The sequence below is a fragment of the Rhinopithecus bieti genome, unplaced genomic scaffold, assembly GCF_001698545.2.
Source record: "Rhinopithecus bieti isolate Rb0 unplaced genomic scaffold, ASM169854v2 scaffold_29928, whole genome shotgun sequence".
Lineage (NCBI taxonomy): Eukaryota > Metazoa > Chordata > Mammalia > Primates > Cercopithecidae > Rhinopithecus > Rhinopithecus bieti.
In genome coordinates this window covers 3,374,878-3,393,243 of record NW_016814053.1, presented here as the reverse complement: position 1 = coordinate 3,393,243, position 18,366 = coordinate 3,374,878, and the positions used below count along the sequence as shown (strand labels likewise).

At 39.5% G+C, this 18,366-nt stretch overlaps 1 protein-coding gene across 6 annotated transcripts in view; it reads right to left on the bottom strand.

Moving 5' to 3' along the window:
* Positions 1 to 18,366, bottom strand: part of FRMD6 (FERM domain containing 6) — an 84,861-nt gene that overhangs the window by 8,409 nt on the left and 58,086 nt on the right. For all 6 annotated transcript variants that reach the window (XM_017849508.1, XM_017849512.1, XM_017849511.1 and 3 more), the window contains 7 exons: positions 17,218 to 17,404; positions 13,944 to 14,099; positions 10,599 to 10,664; positions 9,683 to 9,751; positions 6,780 to 6,954; positions 1,867 to 2,202; positions 337 to 468 (listed from right to left, as the gene is read on the bottom strand). In XM_017849508.1, coding sequence (XP_017704997.1) covers positions 337 to 468; positions 1,867 to 2,202; positions 6,780 to 6,954; positions 9,683 to 9,751; positions 10,599 to 10,664; positions 13,944 to 14,099; positions 17,218 to 17,404 — 1,121 coding nt within the window. The remainder of the gene's footprint in view (positions 1 to 336; positions 469 to 1,866; positions 2,203 to 6,779; positions 6,955 to 9,682; positions 9,752 to 10,598; positions 10,665 to 13,943; positions 14,100 to 17,217; positions 17,405 to 18,366) is intronic.

Sequence of the window (18,366 nt, the reverse complement as noted above, 5' to 3'; positions counted from 1 at the left end):
AGGAGGCCACACTGAAGGAGTCTACAAGGCCTTCCAGATACATTACATGATTCTCGACACAGCATAACATAAAGAGAACCCTATTGCACAACTACCTTTTGTCCAAAGCATGGAGCAGAAAATGCTAATTCCCAATCCTGGGTGTTTTTCCTCTTCCCTTCCTTCCACAGAAGGCACAGGATCCTGCAGTTTACAGCACTGACCCGAAGAACCTCTTAGTGCAGTCCAGTCTCTGATCGAGAGCCCCCAGCCCACCCCTTCTATTTTCTGAGGCACGTGTTTTTCAGTCCTGGATAACCTGCTGCCAAGGAAGAGTAACTTCCCGTAAGAGCTCACCCGAGTGTCCGTTCAGCTTCCGCGACATGAGCATGTCCTCCGTGATGTAGATGCACATGTCTGGGCTGACTTCCAGAGGCTCTTCATTCATCTGCTCCAGATCCCGGGGGTCATCAACCAACATCTCTATTTCTGACACAGAAGACGGAAAAGACAGTTAATAACAAAAAGGGAAATGACCATCATAATATATGACCATATTTTGAGGGTGGCTATGTAATTATTCATATTTGAAAATAAATTTGCTAATGAGACTCCAATAGGAAACTCCAGAGACCATTTTCAGCAGGTGCTACTCTCTCTCTCTCTCTCTCTGAGATGAAGTCTCACACTGTCACCAGGCTGGAGTGCAGTGGCGTGATCTCCACTCACTGCAACCTCCACCTCCTGGGTTCAAGTGATTCTCCTGCCTCAGCCTCCCAAGTAGCTGTGATTACAGGCACATGCCACCATACCCAGCTAATTTTTGTATTTCTAGCAGAGATGAGGTTTCACCATGTTGGCCAGAATGGTCTTGATCTCTTGACTTCGTGATCCGCCTGTCTCGGCCTCCCAAAGTGCTGGGATTACAAGCGTGAGCCACCGCGCCCAGCCTACTTGTTCTTTCTTATAGGACTGCTGCATCACCTACATGTTTTCTAATACTATAATTTGCCAATTATTCTGTATTTTTTAGGAAGAAAAACTACACTACCTTGCTGCAATGACAAAGGGCAAACCGAAACTGATGGGCCCTTTGCCTGATGCCAAAGCAAGGCTCACTGACACAGGCAGATGAGCAGTTCACAAAGCCCCCATGTCCACAGCTGCCTACTCTCAAGGGCACTCAGTGACTTGAGATCCACACAAATTCTACAGAAACCAAACAGACGGTCTGCACTTTTCTTTAACTGAGTCTTATCTTTTCCCTTAAGCCTGAATGCTACAGCACTTATTTGAGACAGAAAAATAATATAAAAGAGGGCCACAAATGTTAAATTTGGCTGAGATAAGCCATAGGATTCATCTTATCTCCACAACACACAGTAAGTTCCTATCAGCCAGGTGCTACATTTCTTTTATCTTCTCTATAGTTCTGGTTACGTGGGAGGCACTTAAGAAAAACATTACTAAGTAACTCAATGGTGTGGACTCCAATTTTTATTTTGTGGGGGGGGTCCAGAAGTTCAAGATGTTTCTGTCACTATCACTGCACTCCACTGTGTTGTCCTAACCACTGCTTTATTTAATCTGGGAATTAGAAATACAGACACAATGGCTGCAGGACTAATCTCCAATCTACTTCATAGAAACAGCTAAGATTTTGAGTCCGCAACCATCCAATCTTGTGGCCGCAAAGGATCACAACTAGAGGGATGTTTTGTTCACAGCCAAACACAAGCAACTCAACCAAGTCATTGGGGAAGACAAGACACCTCTTCCACCCTATTACTACTGCCTAAAGTTGCTCTCCAGACACCAGTTCTGTAGAACCAATGCTTGAAAAAACTGGGAGACTAAACGGAGAGCCAGTGAGGACAGTACTGTTACCATCGTCCTGCGAGTCCTCTTCCAGCCGGTCTTTGCCGCCACTCTCCACTCCTGAGGTGTGGGAGCTGCCATGACTGGTCATTGAGCTGCAGGTTTTCAGCTTGCGGTGGATGGCACTGCTGGAGTAGCTGTCTTCTGGCCCCGTGTCCCGGGGCTTGGTGTCTGCCTCAATGCCCGAGGTGTGGGAACTGCTGTGGCTGGTGGTGGAATGACGGGACAGGCGCTTGTGCTTCATGCTGCCCGCGCTGCTCCCGCTGGCCCGCGATCGTTTTTCTAGCTGGTCCATGTCGAGGTCCAGGTTGTCACTGATGTAAGATTCCCGGTACTGCTTCTTCTCTGTGTGGTGGGGAACACAGCTCATTATTACATCAACCAAGACAGAAGGAACGGCTGGTGAGTTTAAGTGACTCATCAGGCCAAGAACAAGGATAACTTCAGGTTCAGAATCTAGTGATTGGAAAGTAGTAATAATTTAGATAGGAATTTGACTTCAGAAGACTGAAAATGAATAAAACCAGTGCAACAGATTTGAGGGGATATTTAAATTACTGTTTTTTTAAAGATTCAAGCAGTATAAGAAGAGTGGTATTTAAAGTGCAGTTACAGACCACGTCTTGTCTGCAAATTTATTGGTCCACAGTGAAGTAAGTTCAGTGAGTGATATGAACATTTAGAAACTTCCAGAGCTTTGTGACATTGCCATGACAGCCACCAATGTGATTTTGTATTTTGCGAAAGTATCCACAGCATATTAAATATTTTAAAAATCTGGCCCTTTTCTGCAGATAATTTCAGAAGCACTGCTCTAGAAGACTACTTAATAAATATAATTATGCTAATTGCCATTCATTTTATTTGTTCATTTGTTCAATTTGTTCCATTGTTAGCTTAGCTCTAGCTGCTGAATACAATTTAATATAAAACTATTCTTCTGAGAATTTCTTGTGAAGATTCTAAAATTTGGATTTTCATTAATACAAGATTGATTTTCTCCACTTAGGCTGAATTAGTGAGGTTTTATCATCTACTTAGAAAATACCAGTAATCACTACTGGTTTGATGATTTCCAACTCCGACTGGTAAAGCTGTTCTTTGATTTAACATGTCAGTGCTGTTCTTGAACGCAATCAAAAACACAACACTGCAAAGTCTCTTTTATTACATACTAAACTAACCATTCCATTAAGGCACAAAGTTACAACCCAGCTGCCAGTTACAACTTGACTGACACAAAATATTATTTTGTCTTTTAGGTCAGAAATGTAAAACAAGGAAGAAGTTTAGATTCCTTGCCTTTTTAATACTGGTGAGAAATAATACAACACAACAATGTCAAAAATGGAGAGTGCATTTGGGGACTGTTAAGTTGATCTAATTTTAGAAACTGCTAACTAGTAGACTAATTGGGTTCTCAGGGGCCTGTTAATGGATTTTAATTGTCTTGTTTCTTGGTTAAGTGAAAATACTTGCATGCCTGATGTCTGAATCCAGCTCAGAAGTATAATCATCACAGGGTCCCCAGAGAGAAAATGAGCAGCAAGAGAAAGAAAAGATGCACCTTCTAGGATGCAAAATGCAAAACAATGCTTGGAGAAGGCTATGTGCCCATTTCCAGGTTCCAGCCCATTCACATCTTTCTAACTGGCTGAAACACAAAGGTGAGTATGTGTTGCTACACAGAAAGCAGGCTGAAACCAGATACCAGAGCTCCACACACACATCATCACAACAAAAATGCCTCCAGGTACAACTTGTCATTCAGGAGCAGACTGGGGCCTAACGATCCCCATCTTCTGAATCAGCAGGTGTAAGATGAAGGTGGACAGCCAAAGCAGTTTGCAAAAATTACCGTAGTTCCTATTCACTGTGGTTTCACAGTAATAGCCATGTGGCCCTTGGATGAGCGGTAAGTGAAGAGAAAAAAGTAAAAGTCTGTAAGTTGTTGGAGTTCCATTGTTCTAGAATAATTAGGAACTGTGGACCTAATCATTTAAAAGCTTTTCTGCATCTTTACATATAGCCTTTTTACTCCCAACTGCCTGATAGGTTCAGAGGTCAGTACAGCTCCTCTATACTCACTAGTATACTAATGAGTATACAAGTACTTGCCAGCCTGTTTTCTAACTATTCCTGACTACATGTTAGCATGGCCTGGGTGTTCCACATGGCTGGCTTCTGTTCCCTCCCTAGTGCTGTATCACACCCTTTCCAGACATTTAAGAAGCTTCACACCGTTCAGTCACAAACTGAGAGAAACATTAAATAATTCTGAAATGTTTTCTAAGAAATGTAAAATGCAGCCTCTCATCTACCTAATAATCACTGGTGTCAACAGTACAGATCATCAATATGCCTGTGCTCTTTTTACTCCCTCTGTTGTAAAAGATCAGAGACAATGAGGTTTTTCATACACTATTTTAGAAATTATTGCAGTAAATGTGACTACTTATCCCTAAGAATAAGCTCCAGCTCTTGAATAAAGTTAGGCTTAAACATTTTTTTTAATGACGTGAGGCATGTTTTTCTTTCTGTTCTAAACCCTATAGAAAAATCCTTCTGATCATTTTCTACTAAAATGCTAACATAGTGTTTCAGACAAGGTGACTCTAAATAAAATTAAGAAAACACAGACTCTTTTATGCTGTTTTTTGCTAAACTAACGCCCAGAAAAGGGCTTTTCATGTTAATATGATAGAGCCCTTAAATGGGGGTGAGATCATTGGATTCAGGCCAAAGTTGACCCAGAGAAACTTAATTTCAGGCCTTTTTCAGACCTGGAAAACCTCTAAGTAGAAGAAACTAAGTATGTGTCATTCCTTCATTCCTCTACTGCTATGGTTTGAATGTCTGTTCCCTCCTAAACTCAGGTTGAAATCTAATTGCTATCATAAGTCATATGATATCATATATCATAGTAGTAAGATGTGGGAGTTTAAAGAGATGATTAGATCATGAGAGATCTGCTTTTGTGAATGGGTTAGTGCCATTATTGCAGCAGTAGGTTCATTATGAGAGGGGGAGCTTGGCCCCCTTTTACTCTTTCTCACCCTCTCTTTGCCCTTCCACCTTCCACCATGGGATGAAGTAACAAGAAGGCCCTTGGTAGATGCTGGCTCCTCAATCCTGCACTTCCCAGCCTCAAGAACTGTGAGGAAATCAACTTCTGTTCTTTAGAACTTACCTAGTCTGTGGTCTTTTGTTACAGCAGCACAAAACAAACTAAGACACCTACTCACTTCAGCCTCCAAATATACTTGGTACTATGGTTGGCAATGAACAAAGCTCGGTCTCTTCGAAAACTCAAAATTCTTTGTAATTTTTACCTTAGAACCTATAGATGAAGGCCATTAATTCTTTTAGGCTCTAAAGGGATCTCTTAAGGTCATCTGAACAAAAAATATACTAAAATGCTGCAGGCAGAAGAAAGCTGATAGAACAAATCAACTTTTCAAGGTGCCATGTTAGACGTTGAGGAATGAAGCTGACTTGGCAAATTATGGGCTCTGCACCTAATTATGTCACCTATTCTTACAGGTTCTCCTGCTTCTTCATCCTCTTCCTGCTCCCATCTGAATTCCTTTTAATATTCATGTCAGCATAGGAGAGAGATATTTGTAACACTGATGAGTCATGGTGGGGAAGAACTGGCAGTCTAGCAGCAGCAGAAGCCAATACACCTGACAGTTATACCAATTCTCTCTGAAGACACATGCAGTTTGTGGCAGACAGTGAGGAATGATTCATGTTCTAATCGCTACTAAATTACAAGAGAATTGCCAAACCGGGTCTCATTTGGATTGAGAGAGAATTTTTGAGAGAAATCAATCAGAAGCACAAACTTCTATAAGGTCTTTTGTTTATTTAAGAAAGGATGGGTACTTGTCTTGTTTCTACAGGAAAGATGAGGTCTGAGGTGTCAAAACTTGTCTCAGACATGAACCTAAAACATGAATCTTCACCCTGATATTCACACAAAAACACCAAATCCAATCTAATCAAATTACTGTTAGATATTACTACAATTTGTAAAACTAATTTTTGCAAAAAAAATCTTTGAAAGCATAAACAAAACCCCAAAGCATTTTAAAAAAATAACAAAAGAACAAAAAACAAAAACCCAAATACGTAATGTAGCAGTTTTGAGGATTAGGGTTGGGTTGTGTTAAATGGAGGAAATCCAGGGTGCCACAACTCAAGATAAAAGGCTATCAGATTAATGTTGTAAAGTTGAAGCCAGATGTTACAGACCCTTAACACTGCCTTCTTTCCCACCCTGACTTGCTCCCCTTTTCAGGGCCCAGTACTCTGAGGCCCCCAGATAGACTGCTTTATTTCATCTGCATCTCAGCAAAGCGCCCAAAGGACTAGCTGACCTCCCTCTCCTTTGTTTGGCATTCTTGCTAGACCAGACCTGGGGGCCTCCCAGCTGTCAATCGGAGGCTGGAGACACATCTGTGACCCACCCTTATTGTCACTCTAACCCTAAGAAAGAATCACATTGGAAAGAATTCCAGACCACCTGTGGATAATAGCACTAAGGTGGGTCAGTGTACATACAAAGCTCTAAAATGCAGATAAAATCTGAGTTGCAGATAAACCCTTGCCCTGTGCCTTTATAGGTGGCTTTTTGCAAGGATTTTCAAGTCAGGCATGGGAAAACCTTAGAGACTGCACTTGAGAGATAGCTAAATGGAGTCACCTCAGATATTTTGAATAGGTGCTATGGTAGGTGGGGCTCAAGCCTAACCCTTTGCTTTCTGGAAATACTGAGATGTAAATAGTAATGCTGCTCTCAATCTGGAGAGTCCCAGTCCCAAAATTCAATTCTGTAGGAGTTCAAAACCCCCATTCAGAGTAACAGGCCATGGGTGGCAAAGGTACAATGTGCTTCCACATCCCAGACCCTGTGATACCTTCGTTTTCCTCCAGCTTCCGGATATGGCGCAGGACAGGCTGCAGATTCATATAGAGGCGGTGGCTGTTGCTCAGAAGTTGCAGGAGGTGTCTGGAGCGCATGGGGCACCCTGTGTAGTATATGAGCTTCCGGGCTGAAGGCAAGCCATCTGGCAAAATCTCAAATTTCTTACCCTTTGGAAGGAAACCATGAATCAAATTCAGGAAGAAAAATCTCTGATTTGCCAAAATCCCCTCTATTTTCTATTTAGTAAGGAAGATTATAGATTCTGAAATGTATAAAGTTTCATTTAAAATTCCTTGTGGGATAAATTATTGTTTTCCCTTTCAAAAATGTCATAGGACAGGGGATGACCAGAAATTCAGGAAAGCATCTAGCCACAAGGATCTGTCAGTAAACACTCACTATCCAAAACAGCTGAGGAGTGTCTTTGGTTTCTCTGGCTGGTCAGGTTATTTGTAATGGAGAAGAGAAGGGTCCACCATAAAAGAATCATCAAATGTAATCCCAACACCCTAACGCAGCAACAAGGTGACCAATTCTAAAAAAGACTAATGTATTCAAATATTTATTGGATACTTAATATGGACCAAACACCTTCCTAGGCACTGACAAAAAAAAAAAAAAAAATAGGCAGTGAATATGACAGACAAGGTTCCCACCCTCACGGAGCTATATATCCCAGCAGGAGAAAGAAACACACAAAATAATTACAGTTTATGATAAATTCTTGGCAATAAATAAATAAGGAGTTAGATAGTGAACAATACAGGATACCTATTTAGGGTTTAGAAGAAATGGAAAACTTCCCTAGCTGGACAGAGAGAGCTGGTAGTTGGAGGGATGAGATGGGAAAGAGCAAGAACAGCTACCAGTAGAGATATAAGGAATCTCCTTCTTCAAGTCCGTGATCACTAAGATAAAGTCCTAAGTTGAGGGCAAGGCTTTGACAAAGTTTCTTACAGTTATGGGATATTATGAACTCTTTCAACTTTCCTAATAATGAATAGGGCAGCTGAAATACAAAAAAGAGTATTTCAGATACAATGATTCTCAGCCAGAGGGTGGAGATAACGCAAGGACGGAGGCATATTCTAACTACACACTTAAAGTCTGTACGGAGCAATATGGGCTTGTGTAGCCCAGATAGGGACAAGGTGGAGGTGTTTTGTTTTTTTAAATCTCTGAGCTTTCCCTCATTTTAAAGGGACTACCAGTGGATCCCAATACTGAAATAGTAACAACTGACATTTTTTGAGCACTAAGCATGTATCCACTCATTTAATCCTCATAGCAAGTCAAGGGAGAGAGTTAATTATCCACATTTTAGAATGAAACCAAGGCACAGAGTTTATGTAACTTGCTTAAGGTCATACAGCTAGACAGGGCTGAGTTGGCTGCACGAAGCATCATCTGAGAAACTTGTCAAAATAGATTCCTCATCTCTACTCCAGACCCAGAGTCAAAAATCTCCCGGAGGAAGATGATGAGGTCCAAAAATACGTATCTTGAAAAAAAGCTCCTCAGATAAGGGCAATACACAAATAGATTCAGTAAGCACCAAGTCCAGGACCCTAAAAAACCCTCAATTTCATAAATGTACTTTATTATAACTTAATTTGGGGCATGAAAGGGGCAAGTGGGTCTTAATTTGCTCATTTTCAAACAGCTTAGATCCTTTCACAAATAGCTTGAAACAAAAAAGAGCGAGTTAGGAGCAGACAGGTTAGGCCCCGTGTAAGTATAAGTAAAGTGAAATCAGATTGAATTGTGCCCAAGTAATTAAAGTAACGTGAAGTCAGAAACAAATCTTTTGACTTACAGGGCAGTGTGGAGTCAATGCCCACATTCTATTTGCAATATAGCCCTTTATTTACATAGGCCATCTTTCTTACAGGAGAGAAGCCTATGTCTACAAACCCTTATCTTCCTTTCTTCATGTATTTTTTTTCAGTAATTTCTGAACAAAGCAGAACTATGAATTTTTTCTTTTTTTTTTTTGAGACGGAGTTGTGCTCTTGTTGCCCAGGCTGGAGTGCAATGGTGTGGTCTCGGCTCACTGCAACCTTCGCCTCTCAGGTTTGAGCGATTCTCATGCCTTAGCCTCCCGAGTAGCTGGGATTACAGGGGCCCACCACCATGCCCAAACAATTTCTGTATTTTTAGTAGAGACAGGGTTTCACCATGTTGGCCAAGCTGGTCTCGAACTCCTGACCTCTGGTGATCTGCTCACCTTGACCTCCCAAAGTGCTGGGATTACAGGATTGCGCCACTGTGCCCAGCCAGAACTATGACTTTTTATGACCAAATGCACACATTACTAATTCTTTGAAACCTACCAAAAAAATAGATACAGCTGGCAAAAGAGAGAAATATTTGGGAAAAATCAAGGCGTTGCTCTAACAAAAGAAAATGTATCATTCTCAATATTGTAAGAGTATTTTTCCGGTTAAGAATTGCAGACCTCTCTTTAAAATAACGAGTTTTAAATAGTCAAATATTAATATATACCTCTTTTTATATAATTCTTTATTCTTTGCTCAAAAGAGGTAACTTTCAAAAGAACTGGCTAACCTCTACATGAAATATCTTCTGCAACTAGAATAACTTAGGGACATGTGCTAGGGACCAAACACAAATTAAAATTACTAACTTCTTTTGCTGTAAGATTATTCACTATAAGATTCTTTGATTTTAATTTCACCACTGATATGCGTGACAATGGAATATATAGCACATGCATTAAAATACAAGAAAGCCAATTATCTTCAGTGTCAACTTCTTAAACATTGCAGCTTTTGAGCCTAAGACAATATTGTTTAAAAACAAAAAAATAACAAAAAACCACAAAAATAAGCAATTAATGGGACTTTTCTTTTAAGCCAGTTATTTTAAACTTACCACAAACACCAATTTTCCAACATTTGTCCAGGGGAAATCATAAAGTAATTGTTTCTCTTCATCTAAATTCTGTGAAAAGAATATGCACATGGAGTTAATGGGAAAAATGATACTGTAAAATGGCTCTAACTTCTTTCCCTGAAAACCAAAACACAGTCATTAAAATCTGAAAAAAGCCCTCACATCTCTTTGGAGAAATACAGACAGTAATTAAGAGATTTCGTGATAACGATTCTGTGGCTTTTGGTTCCTGTGTGACTGTATTAACTAACCCTTTTAAGGCAATCTTTTCCCTTCTGGTGTATGCCTAAATTTAAATAAAAAGTCCAAAGGACCCAGGCATTCAAGAGATGCAGTAAGGCGCTCAGACTTTCATAATTGGATATTTTGCCTACACCAAGGATAAGACATGCTTTTACTTTCCTGTGTCTTGCAGAGAGAGGTATCTGTCTCCCTTTTTGATGGTTGCAGGATAACACTGTCCCACCTGCTAAAGGGTGACAGTTACTACTTATTTAAGGGGTAAGTTTTATCAGAAAAGTGTAACAGAAATTAAAACGTCTGGTCAGGCACAATATCAAAATGTTGCTTTTCTTTCCACTTACAAATGCTCCAAAGGATAAAAGAATATCTAAAATCAATGACAAACAGAAATGTTTGGATATTAATGATCTGTTAGTGATGAACCTGGGCTAATCTTTGGCTTACTGTTTTCTGTTATAGAGGACTTATTACTGTCAACAATCAGGTTGAGTCACTTCACCCATCCTACATCATCCACATCTGTGCTAGACAAATAGGAAATGACCAGCCAGTGGCCAAAAATGAACTACTGAAGCTATGGCAGGACCACAGAGGCAGCTGTAAACATAAGACATGGCCGACAGCATTTGACACTTAATTCTCATTTACTAACCTGAAAAATCTGTATTCCCCGCATGGTCAATCCAAGAGTCAGCGAAGCTTCAATTTCCCTTTTATCCTGTAGGAATAGAATTTTATAGAAAATTAAATGTTTCTACATATTTTTTCTACAGTGGACAATTTAGCACCAAAGAAACATTTCAGGACTGAAAACTTTCGGACTTAAAATAACTTTGCTCAAGGCTTTCCACATACCTAGTTTCCTACAAGAATTAAGAAAACCATGGGCACATATTAAATCAAGAATGGTATATTCTACTTTTTAAATTTCTGAGATTTCAAAGGTTTAGTGTTTTTACTATATTACATACACTTTTGTATCTGACAATATTCTAAACACTTGTTATTGAAAACTCCAGTAAATAAGGCTATTTTTGCTGCTTTTGCATCATTTGATTTTTTTAACCTTCTATCTCATAATTACTCTTTTCTCAGATGTTAGAATCTTAAATCTAATGTAATAGTTATACTCTGAGATGCATAAGACTTTATATGTTTAAAACTGGGCACATCGTCCAGCTCTTAAGTCAAAATTAGGGGCAAGTGACCAAATATTTAAGGCTCTCTCATGAGGATAACAAAGTTGTACAAGCTTTGTATTCAGTGAGTTTGGAAATACTTATTTTTAAGAAGTTCAATGATCACTTGCCAATACGATACACAGTCTACCAGCTAAACCATAAACTGTAATAAACTACAACGAGCGTAAGGGAAAAAGAAACTCCACAATTAAAAATGTACTTTAAAATTCAGCCACATCCTTTAAGTGTTCAACTGTAATAAGTATCTATAGTGTATAAAGTTCAAAATAGAAGAGAAATGAAATTACTAAGTAAGTATTCTCATTATGAGATTTCTCAATAAACACAATGAATATGCAGAGATCTTTTTAAGCTTAGTGCCAGTTTCCCCAGAAACATGGGATGAAATATTTTTACAAAATGTATCCTCACTGGCATTATAACTATAAGACACAGCCTATTTCTACTATTTAGGCTGTTTCTTTCCAACTAGTATATTTTTACATCAAGAAAGATACATATAGTATAAGCTTTAAGAGGAGAAACTAATCCATCATTATATGAGTTTTGGTCAATTTCGCTTTCAAGGTTGTACTAACTGCTTTCTGGAATAAGGCTATGCTCGTAAAAATGCTGGTTTTCAAGTATAAGGTATATATTGGTGGAAAAGGGGCACAAAATGTTTTTTTTTTTCCCCAGAATGTTTTCTTGTCCTTTGTCTACCTTATTTCCAGTATGAGCAGCCCCTAAATGAAGCAGATTTAACAGCTGCCACTGAATTGCTCCAAAGAATAAAAACTGTGCATCAGCCAATATCTTTTCTCCCACTTCATTCTGTTACCTTTTTATTAAAAATCTTGTTTTCAGCAGATAAGAGTCATTTTCTATGCAATTTAGAAGCTCCATACTTTAAGTAAACTTGAAAATTAAGTTTTACACAGAAGATAAATTGGGGATATCTACTTCAATAAAATATTCTTATTTCTTAATAGGATTCTTTAAAATAGCAAGTTTCCCCAGCAAATAAGGCAAAAAGCAATTAATGGTTATTGAGCACTCACTAATGTGCCAGGTATTCCACCTCATTATTTCAGATTCATTATCTCACTGAAGCCTCCCAAACTTGTGAAGCATATTGTATCATCCCCACTTAATAGCTCAGGATTATAGTTGCCTAGGATGCCAGCTATAGCAAGTAGTGACATAGGGTTTCTAATTGACATCTGATTCCAAAGCCACACTCTTACTCTTTCCAACATATCATTCATACTTCTAATACATTTAAAAATATAAACTAATTATCAAAACTGTCATTTATTTGCATCTTCTCGTGTCAACTGAGGTGTCACAAATGAAATCTCTTAAGGCTAAAAACAAAATTACAACTCAGTCCTTTAGGAACTTAGCCAAAGAGATCTTATGGAACTCAATTATGCCTTTCAAGGATGATGGGGCATTCATAATGCATCTCTTAAGCATAGAAGAGAGATAGAAAAAACATCAGTTGGTCCCTTAAGGTTTCTGAACCAGCTAAAAAGATTACTGAGCAATACATCCAAACTAAAGCCCAGTTTCCAATGGTCTAGCTATGCTAATCCTACCACAAAAGGCATAGTAGAGATAACAAGCATAACACTAACAATGGCAATGGTAACAACGGCAAACTTAACATCATGCTTAACATGTGCTGGGCACTGTTTTAAGCAGTTTTTCATCCAACAATTCCTTTAGTATCCAGCAATCCTAAAAGGCAAGTATGTTGCTGTCCCCTTTAACTATGGGGAATCTGAAGTACACAGAGGTTAAGTAAGTAACTTGCCTGAGGTCACACAGTAAGAAGTCAAACTGAGATTCAATCACAGGCAGTTAGGCTCAACTGACAGTGCTCTTAACCACTTCATCCATTTGGTTTGAGAATATACGTTTGAATACTTAAATGGGTATTCAGGAGTTCTTGTCAGCAAAGTGGCACTTGTGGAATAGTGAAAGGGGTTAGGAGGAGGAGGGTAAGAGAAGACAAGATGATATAGAGTACTGTGAGTGATTTCTGCAGAGCATGGCCCCAGTTGTTATTTGGGTGTGTGACCTCTGCCCCAGAATGGAAAAACGAGGCTAGAGATACACGGGACACAAAGGAGAATAACTTCCAAGAGTGAGGAACATGTGTAATACAGTTCCTTAAGCACACAGCTTGTGTTATCAAGAAGGCCTTGACTAAATCTTGGCTTTGCCATTTAGTTTTGTGATCTTAGGTGATTCATTTAATCTCGTTAGGCCTCAGTTTCCTGGTCTGTAAAATAAAGATTAAAGTACCTTTCATATAAAGTTATGAGGATTAAAAAAATATAAAGTGTGCCCAGTAAACACAGGCCTCCATAAACATTACCTGTTGTGGTAATGTTCTTGTAATTGACAGATACAATGCAGGTATAGCTTCACTTTGAGGAATATTAAAAATTATTTATCAAAGAAGTTGCAAATGCTATTCCCCAAAGCAGAAAAGCAGATTTGGGGAGGAGAGAAATAACAATGCCATAATCACTGAAAAAGTCAGATTAACATTTTATAGCCAATTGTCATCTCACTATTAGAACCATTAAAAAATACTCCATCCTGCTTCCAGGCCAGAGGAAAAACACCATGGCCTCCAAGACTGACCTGCAATAACAAAAAGCAGTTCAATGAAACTCTTTTAAAAGTGTGTAAAAAATGAAATAATTTTTAATGGAAATGAAATCCTAAGGTTTTCCTTCTCAATCCTATTGAGATGACGTTTTTTTTTCTCAGAAGCTGAAGACTTAGTTGCCGTTTCGTACCTTATACAATCTGTAGTAATGAACAGCGACGTCATCCAGTCGGACGGCCTCTTTGATATATTTAAGATGAGCTTCGGAAGCTGTCAGTGCAAACTGATCTTTGTGCATGTTTGGAATGTGCTTCAGGATGTAGTCTTTCCCCCTCTTGGAAACAACCTGTTGGGATACAAGGGGTGTGCAATGCAACATTTGTTGGAGAGATGTAAGCTCTATCCCCACCCCCAAAATGATGAAAGAATGAGAATCTAAAATAGCCATGTAAACTGGTTGATTTCCATTAGAAAATTCCCACTTTCATTCTGTTTTCACCATCTGTTATGTTGCTGGGCTGAATCAGCTAATACTAGAAGCTATAGAGTCAATTTAATTGTACTGCTGAATACCTAAGAAGAAAAATCACAACAAATAGGAAAAATAAGTTATCTTTGCTTTAAAGTCACCAAGAAAAAAAAAAAAACTATACAAACTTTCATAATTTTGTACACGTAATTCTTTATACTTGCAAGTTTATACTTGGTACCATGAAATACATCTATAGTAGGTACATCTTCAGGTTCTGGATCCTACCTAACTCTTAAGAAAATTACAGCCACAGAGTGGGAGGTTCTAAATGTTAATCAAAAGAAGGCAGGGGACTGGGAGAAATTCTCTAATTTTGGTTCTTGCATGAGAGGCTGATATGAACACTGTCGGAATACTTATGAGAAAACCGTTTCATTCAAACATTCATTGTGATTCACTGTGACTTAGATTTTCATCAGACAGTACTCCGGGCTTTCAGATGTCAAATATATAGTATCCAGCAGCTGCAGGCTAAGAGAAAGGTGTTGATTAAAGTCTTAGCTGATTCCATAAGGAATACAATAGATGGAAGGACTTATGAATGTGAGCAAAAGAATCATGCTCAAAATAATCAAAATTTAAAAATTACATAATTTTTGGTTTTAAAATGTCTTTATATTGATATTTTGTTTCTTCCTATTGAATATTTTACAAAGAATTAAATATGATGAATTAATAGTCAGTGTCAAGTTCTGCTAAGAACTCAAGTTACAGATTATTCTTTCCAGGTTCTTTTCACATGGTAATCAGTTAAATCAGTTATTTGTCGACTTTTTTCTCAGGTCAAAAGCACACTGAAAATAGTATTTGTAAGGGCACTAAAGTAGATGGTGTTGGTGATCCCAAGGGTGGGGGAAACTGGTATCTCAGCACACTGGTTGCCCTGGCATACTAACTGGATTTCAGTAATCAATATTCAATGAGCACCTGATGACAACCAGAGAATGCAAACATGCTACAGACAGCAATAGTTTGACAGACATTGTGATTTCTCTCCAACAAATAAAGCACTGTAAGTCACACAACAAAAAATTACTGAGTACCTCAATATGAAGAGCTGATGAAATAGAAAAGGTTAAGGTTATGCCCATCTTTCAGAACACACTAAGAAACAGTTTACTGGGAGCAAGAAATAAATCATTTTAAGATAAGATGTGAAACACTATACCCAGGTTCTTCTTGAACACTGGGCACCTAGATGGTCTGCCCAGAAGGAGCAGAGTCTCGGAGGATGAGTAGGAGTTAGTCAGGTGAAACAGACAGGGGCTTCACCGGCTAAAGGAACTGCAAGAAGAAAGACCTGAAGCATGAAACACCACAGTAAGTATGGAGACGTACCAATGGCTGAATGTTGCCACAGCCTAAAGTTCAAGGTGCAGGACAACCAGAAAGGAAGCTGGAATGGTTGGCAGGGACTATAATCTGGAGAGTTTCTAGGTTATGCATGCGAGCCTGGGCTTCACAGGTGACGGAGGAGGCCCTGAAAGTCTAAGTTAGAAGCAAAATCATCTCATCTGCAAGCTGTGGAGTAAAGACCGAAGCAGGGACAAGCTTCTGCAACAGTGCTGCTGAGAACAGGAACCTAGAAACAGTAGGAACTAAGACAGGGAGAGGAGGCAATGGACATTTAGGAAGGCTAATGGCAACAAAAATAGAAAAGAATTTTATTTCTTAAGCTGGGTGATTGGTACTCAAGCACATAGATTACAGGGTGTTTCAGTTGATGGGACAGGACAGGGAGAAGGAATGGTGATAACGCAGAGTTCCGTATGACTCTCATGTACTCAGAGGTAGGAATACATAGAACTGAGGTGGCAAGAAGATGAATTCGATTTAGGACATCTTGAGTTTGAAGGGCCTATGGGTAAACAGCTACCTTATAGATAAAGGGAAGAGAAACAGATTTGGGACTTGCCTTCACGTAGGTGATCGTTAAAAGCATTAATCTGGATGAGATCTCCCAAGATGCGACTGGTTAAGTGTCATTTACGGCAACAAAATTTAGTGAAAAGAGTCTACTGGATATGTCAATATAAAGCAATTGGTGTCAATATAAAGCAAAAGTAGTATATATTTAATTTTTTACTTCATTACTATATTGATATAAAACGGGCAGCACCATGAGTGGACTGATGGGGAAAGAAGGCAGATGGAAATGGCTTGAGGAACACTTGTGGGAAGCAAATAAGCTGAAAAAATCAAATACACACTACCTTTTCAAGACGCTTTACTGAGAAGGCAAGACAAGAGTAGTAGCTCTTCTTTCCCTCTGCCTTTCTCTCTCCAGGATGGGTGAGTGAGAACCAAACATGTTTTGTATGTCCTCACTGAAGAAGAGTTAGTTTGGGGAGGGGCTAATGATAAAGAAGAGAGAGAAAATACAGCATAGACCTGGAGGAAGGATGGGGAGAGAAACAGACAAGGTAGAGTAGAGAAAGGGCAGCTGAGACAGTTCACGTTAGAAAAACCCACATTTTCTTGCTGAAAGAAGGGGTCAGTTGCTCTCCCGAGAGTGGAGGACATGTAGGCCAGAGCCGGAAGTTGACATACTTGTTCTCTCAGCAAAGGAAAGTGAGGGATAATCTTACTTTTTAAAGAGTTATGTTTTTCTGCCTTCAAAGGGAGAAAATTCTGCCTCAGTAAGAGTAGGCAAGAAGGTCAAGGACATGTCAATGCCAAAAGGAGGCTGGCAAGTTCCAAGCTCCACCGTATCATCAGGATGGATGGCAATCCTCTCCCCATTCACCATAAAAAGACTGAGTACATGAAGACATGATGTGCACCATGTTTTTAAGTGTTAAATATCTGGGCATCACGAAGAATTTGGCCACAGAACATTTGTGTTCCCATTTCTTAAAGAGTATGAGTGGCAACACTACGAACTAGAAATGCCGAAAGAAAACACTCTTTCAAATTTGAAAACAGTGCTTACCCAAGATGGGAAGTAAGCCTCTGGCTCGAAGTATTTTCCATAGTGCTTATTCCTTTTGAAGTTCCCAAGATCAGCCTGCAGGGCAAAGGCTGCCAGCAGGAAGTAGGCCTCCTCTCGGAGCACACACTGAGAATGAAGAACTTGTTTTCTCAGGTGCCAGTAATAATAGTATCTTGCTGCTCTGTCACTAGGAAAATAAGAGAAAACAGAACTCACATTTTCATGGAACAATCCAATGACATGTAAACAGAACCCAAATCCTGCTCTCCATCTGGTGACAGGAGCCCTTCTGTTCCTGCTCCTCCCTCCCACCTCATTGAAAAGGGAGCGGTTGTAGCTAACATCTGATAGCTGCCTCACTGAGGTTGCAGGGGGTCAGAGCCCTAAGTCACACTATCCAGACAACAAAAACAACATTTCCTAAGGCTTACAGCATTTGATTCGTTCAGAGAAGAAAAACGTCTGAATCATTCTACTCTAAAATGGTAACTATTTCACCGAGCAAGTGTTAGAATAGAAGTTAGACATGTGTAATCTGTACTGATTTTGCTACAATGATGCTGCACACGTGACATAAATAAGGAAAAATATGAGGAGCAATCCTGCTTCATTTTTTTTTTTTTGAGACGGAGTCTCGCTCTGCCGCCCAGGCTGGAGTGCAGTGGCCGGATCTCAGCTCACTGCAAGCTCCACCTCCTGGGTTTACGCCATTCTCCTGCCTCGGCCTCCCGAGTAGCTGGGACTACAGGCGCCCGCCACGTCGCCCGGCTAGTTTTTGTGTATTTTTTAGTAGAGACAGGGTTTCACCGAGTTAGCCAGGGTGGTCTCGATCTCCTGACCTCGTGATCTGCCCGTCTTGGCCTCCCAAAGTGCCGGGATTACTTTTGGAAAAAAATTTGCTTAACAAAAGTGTTCTCTTCCTTTTTTTAAGCTTCTCCAAGAAGAAATGAATGCTTTCCTTAAATCTTCTTTTTGAGGTTTTTTATTAAATGAATGTTACGTTATTGGCATGCTTTTACAGGCACATGTCATGACCATTATTATACTCCCCACAAAAGGAAATACTAACAGAGCACACTCATTACAATTTGTTGAGATCAGAAATAAACACAGTCACCATTAAATACGTTAAGAAATGTTGACTGGGGA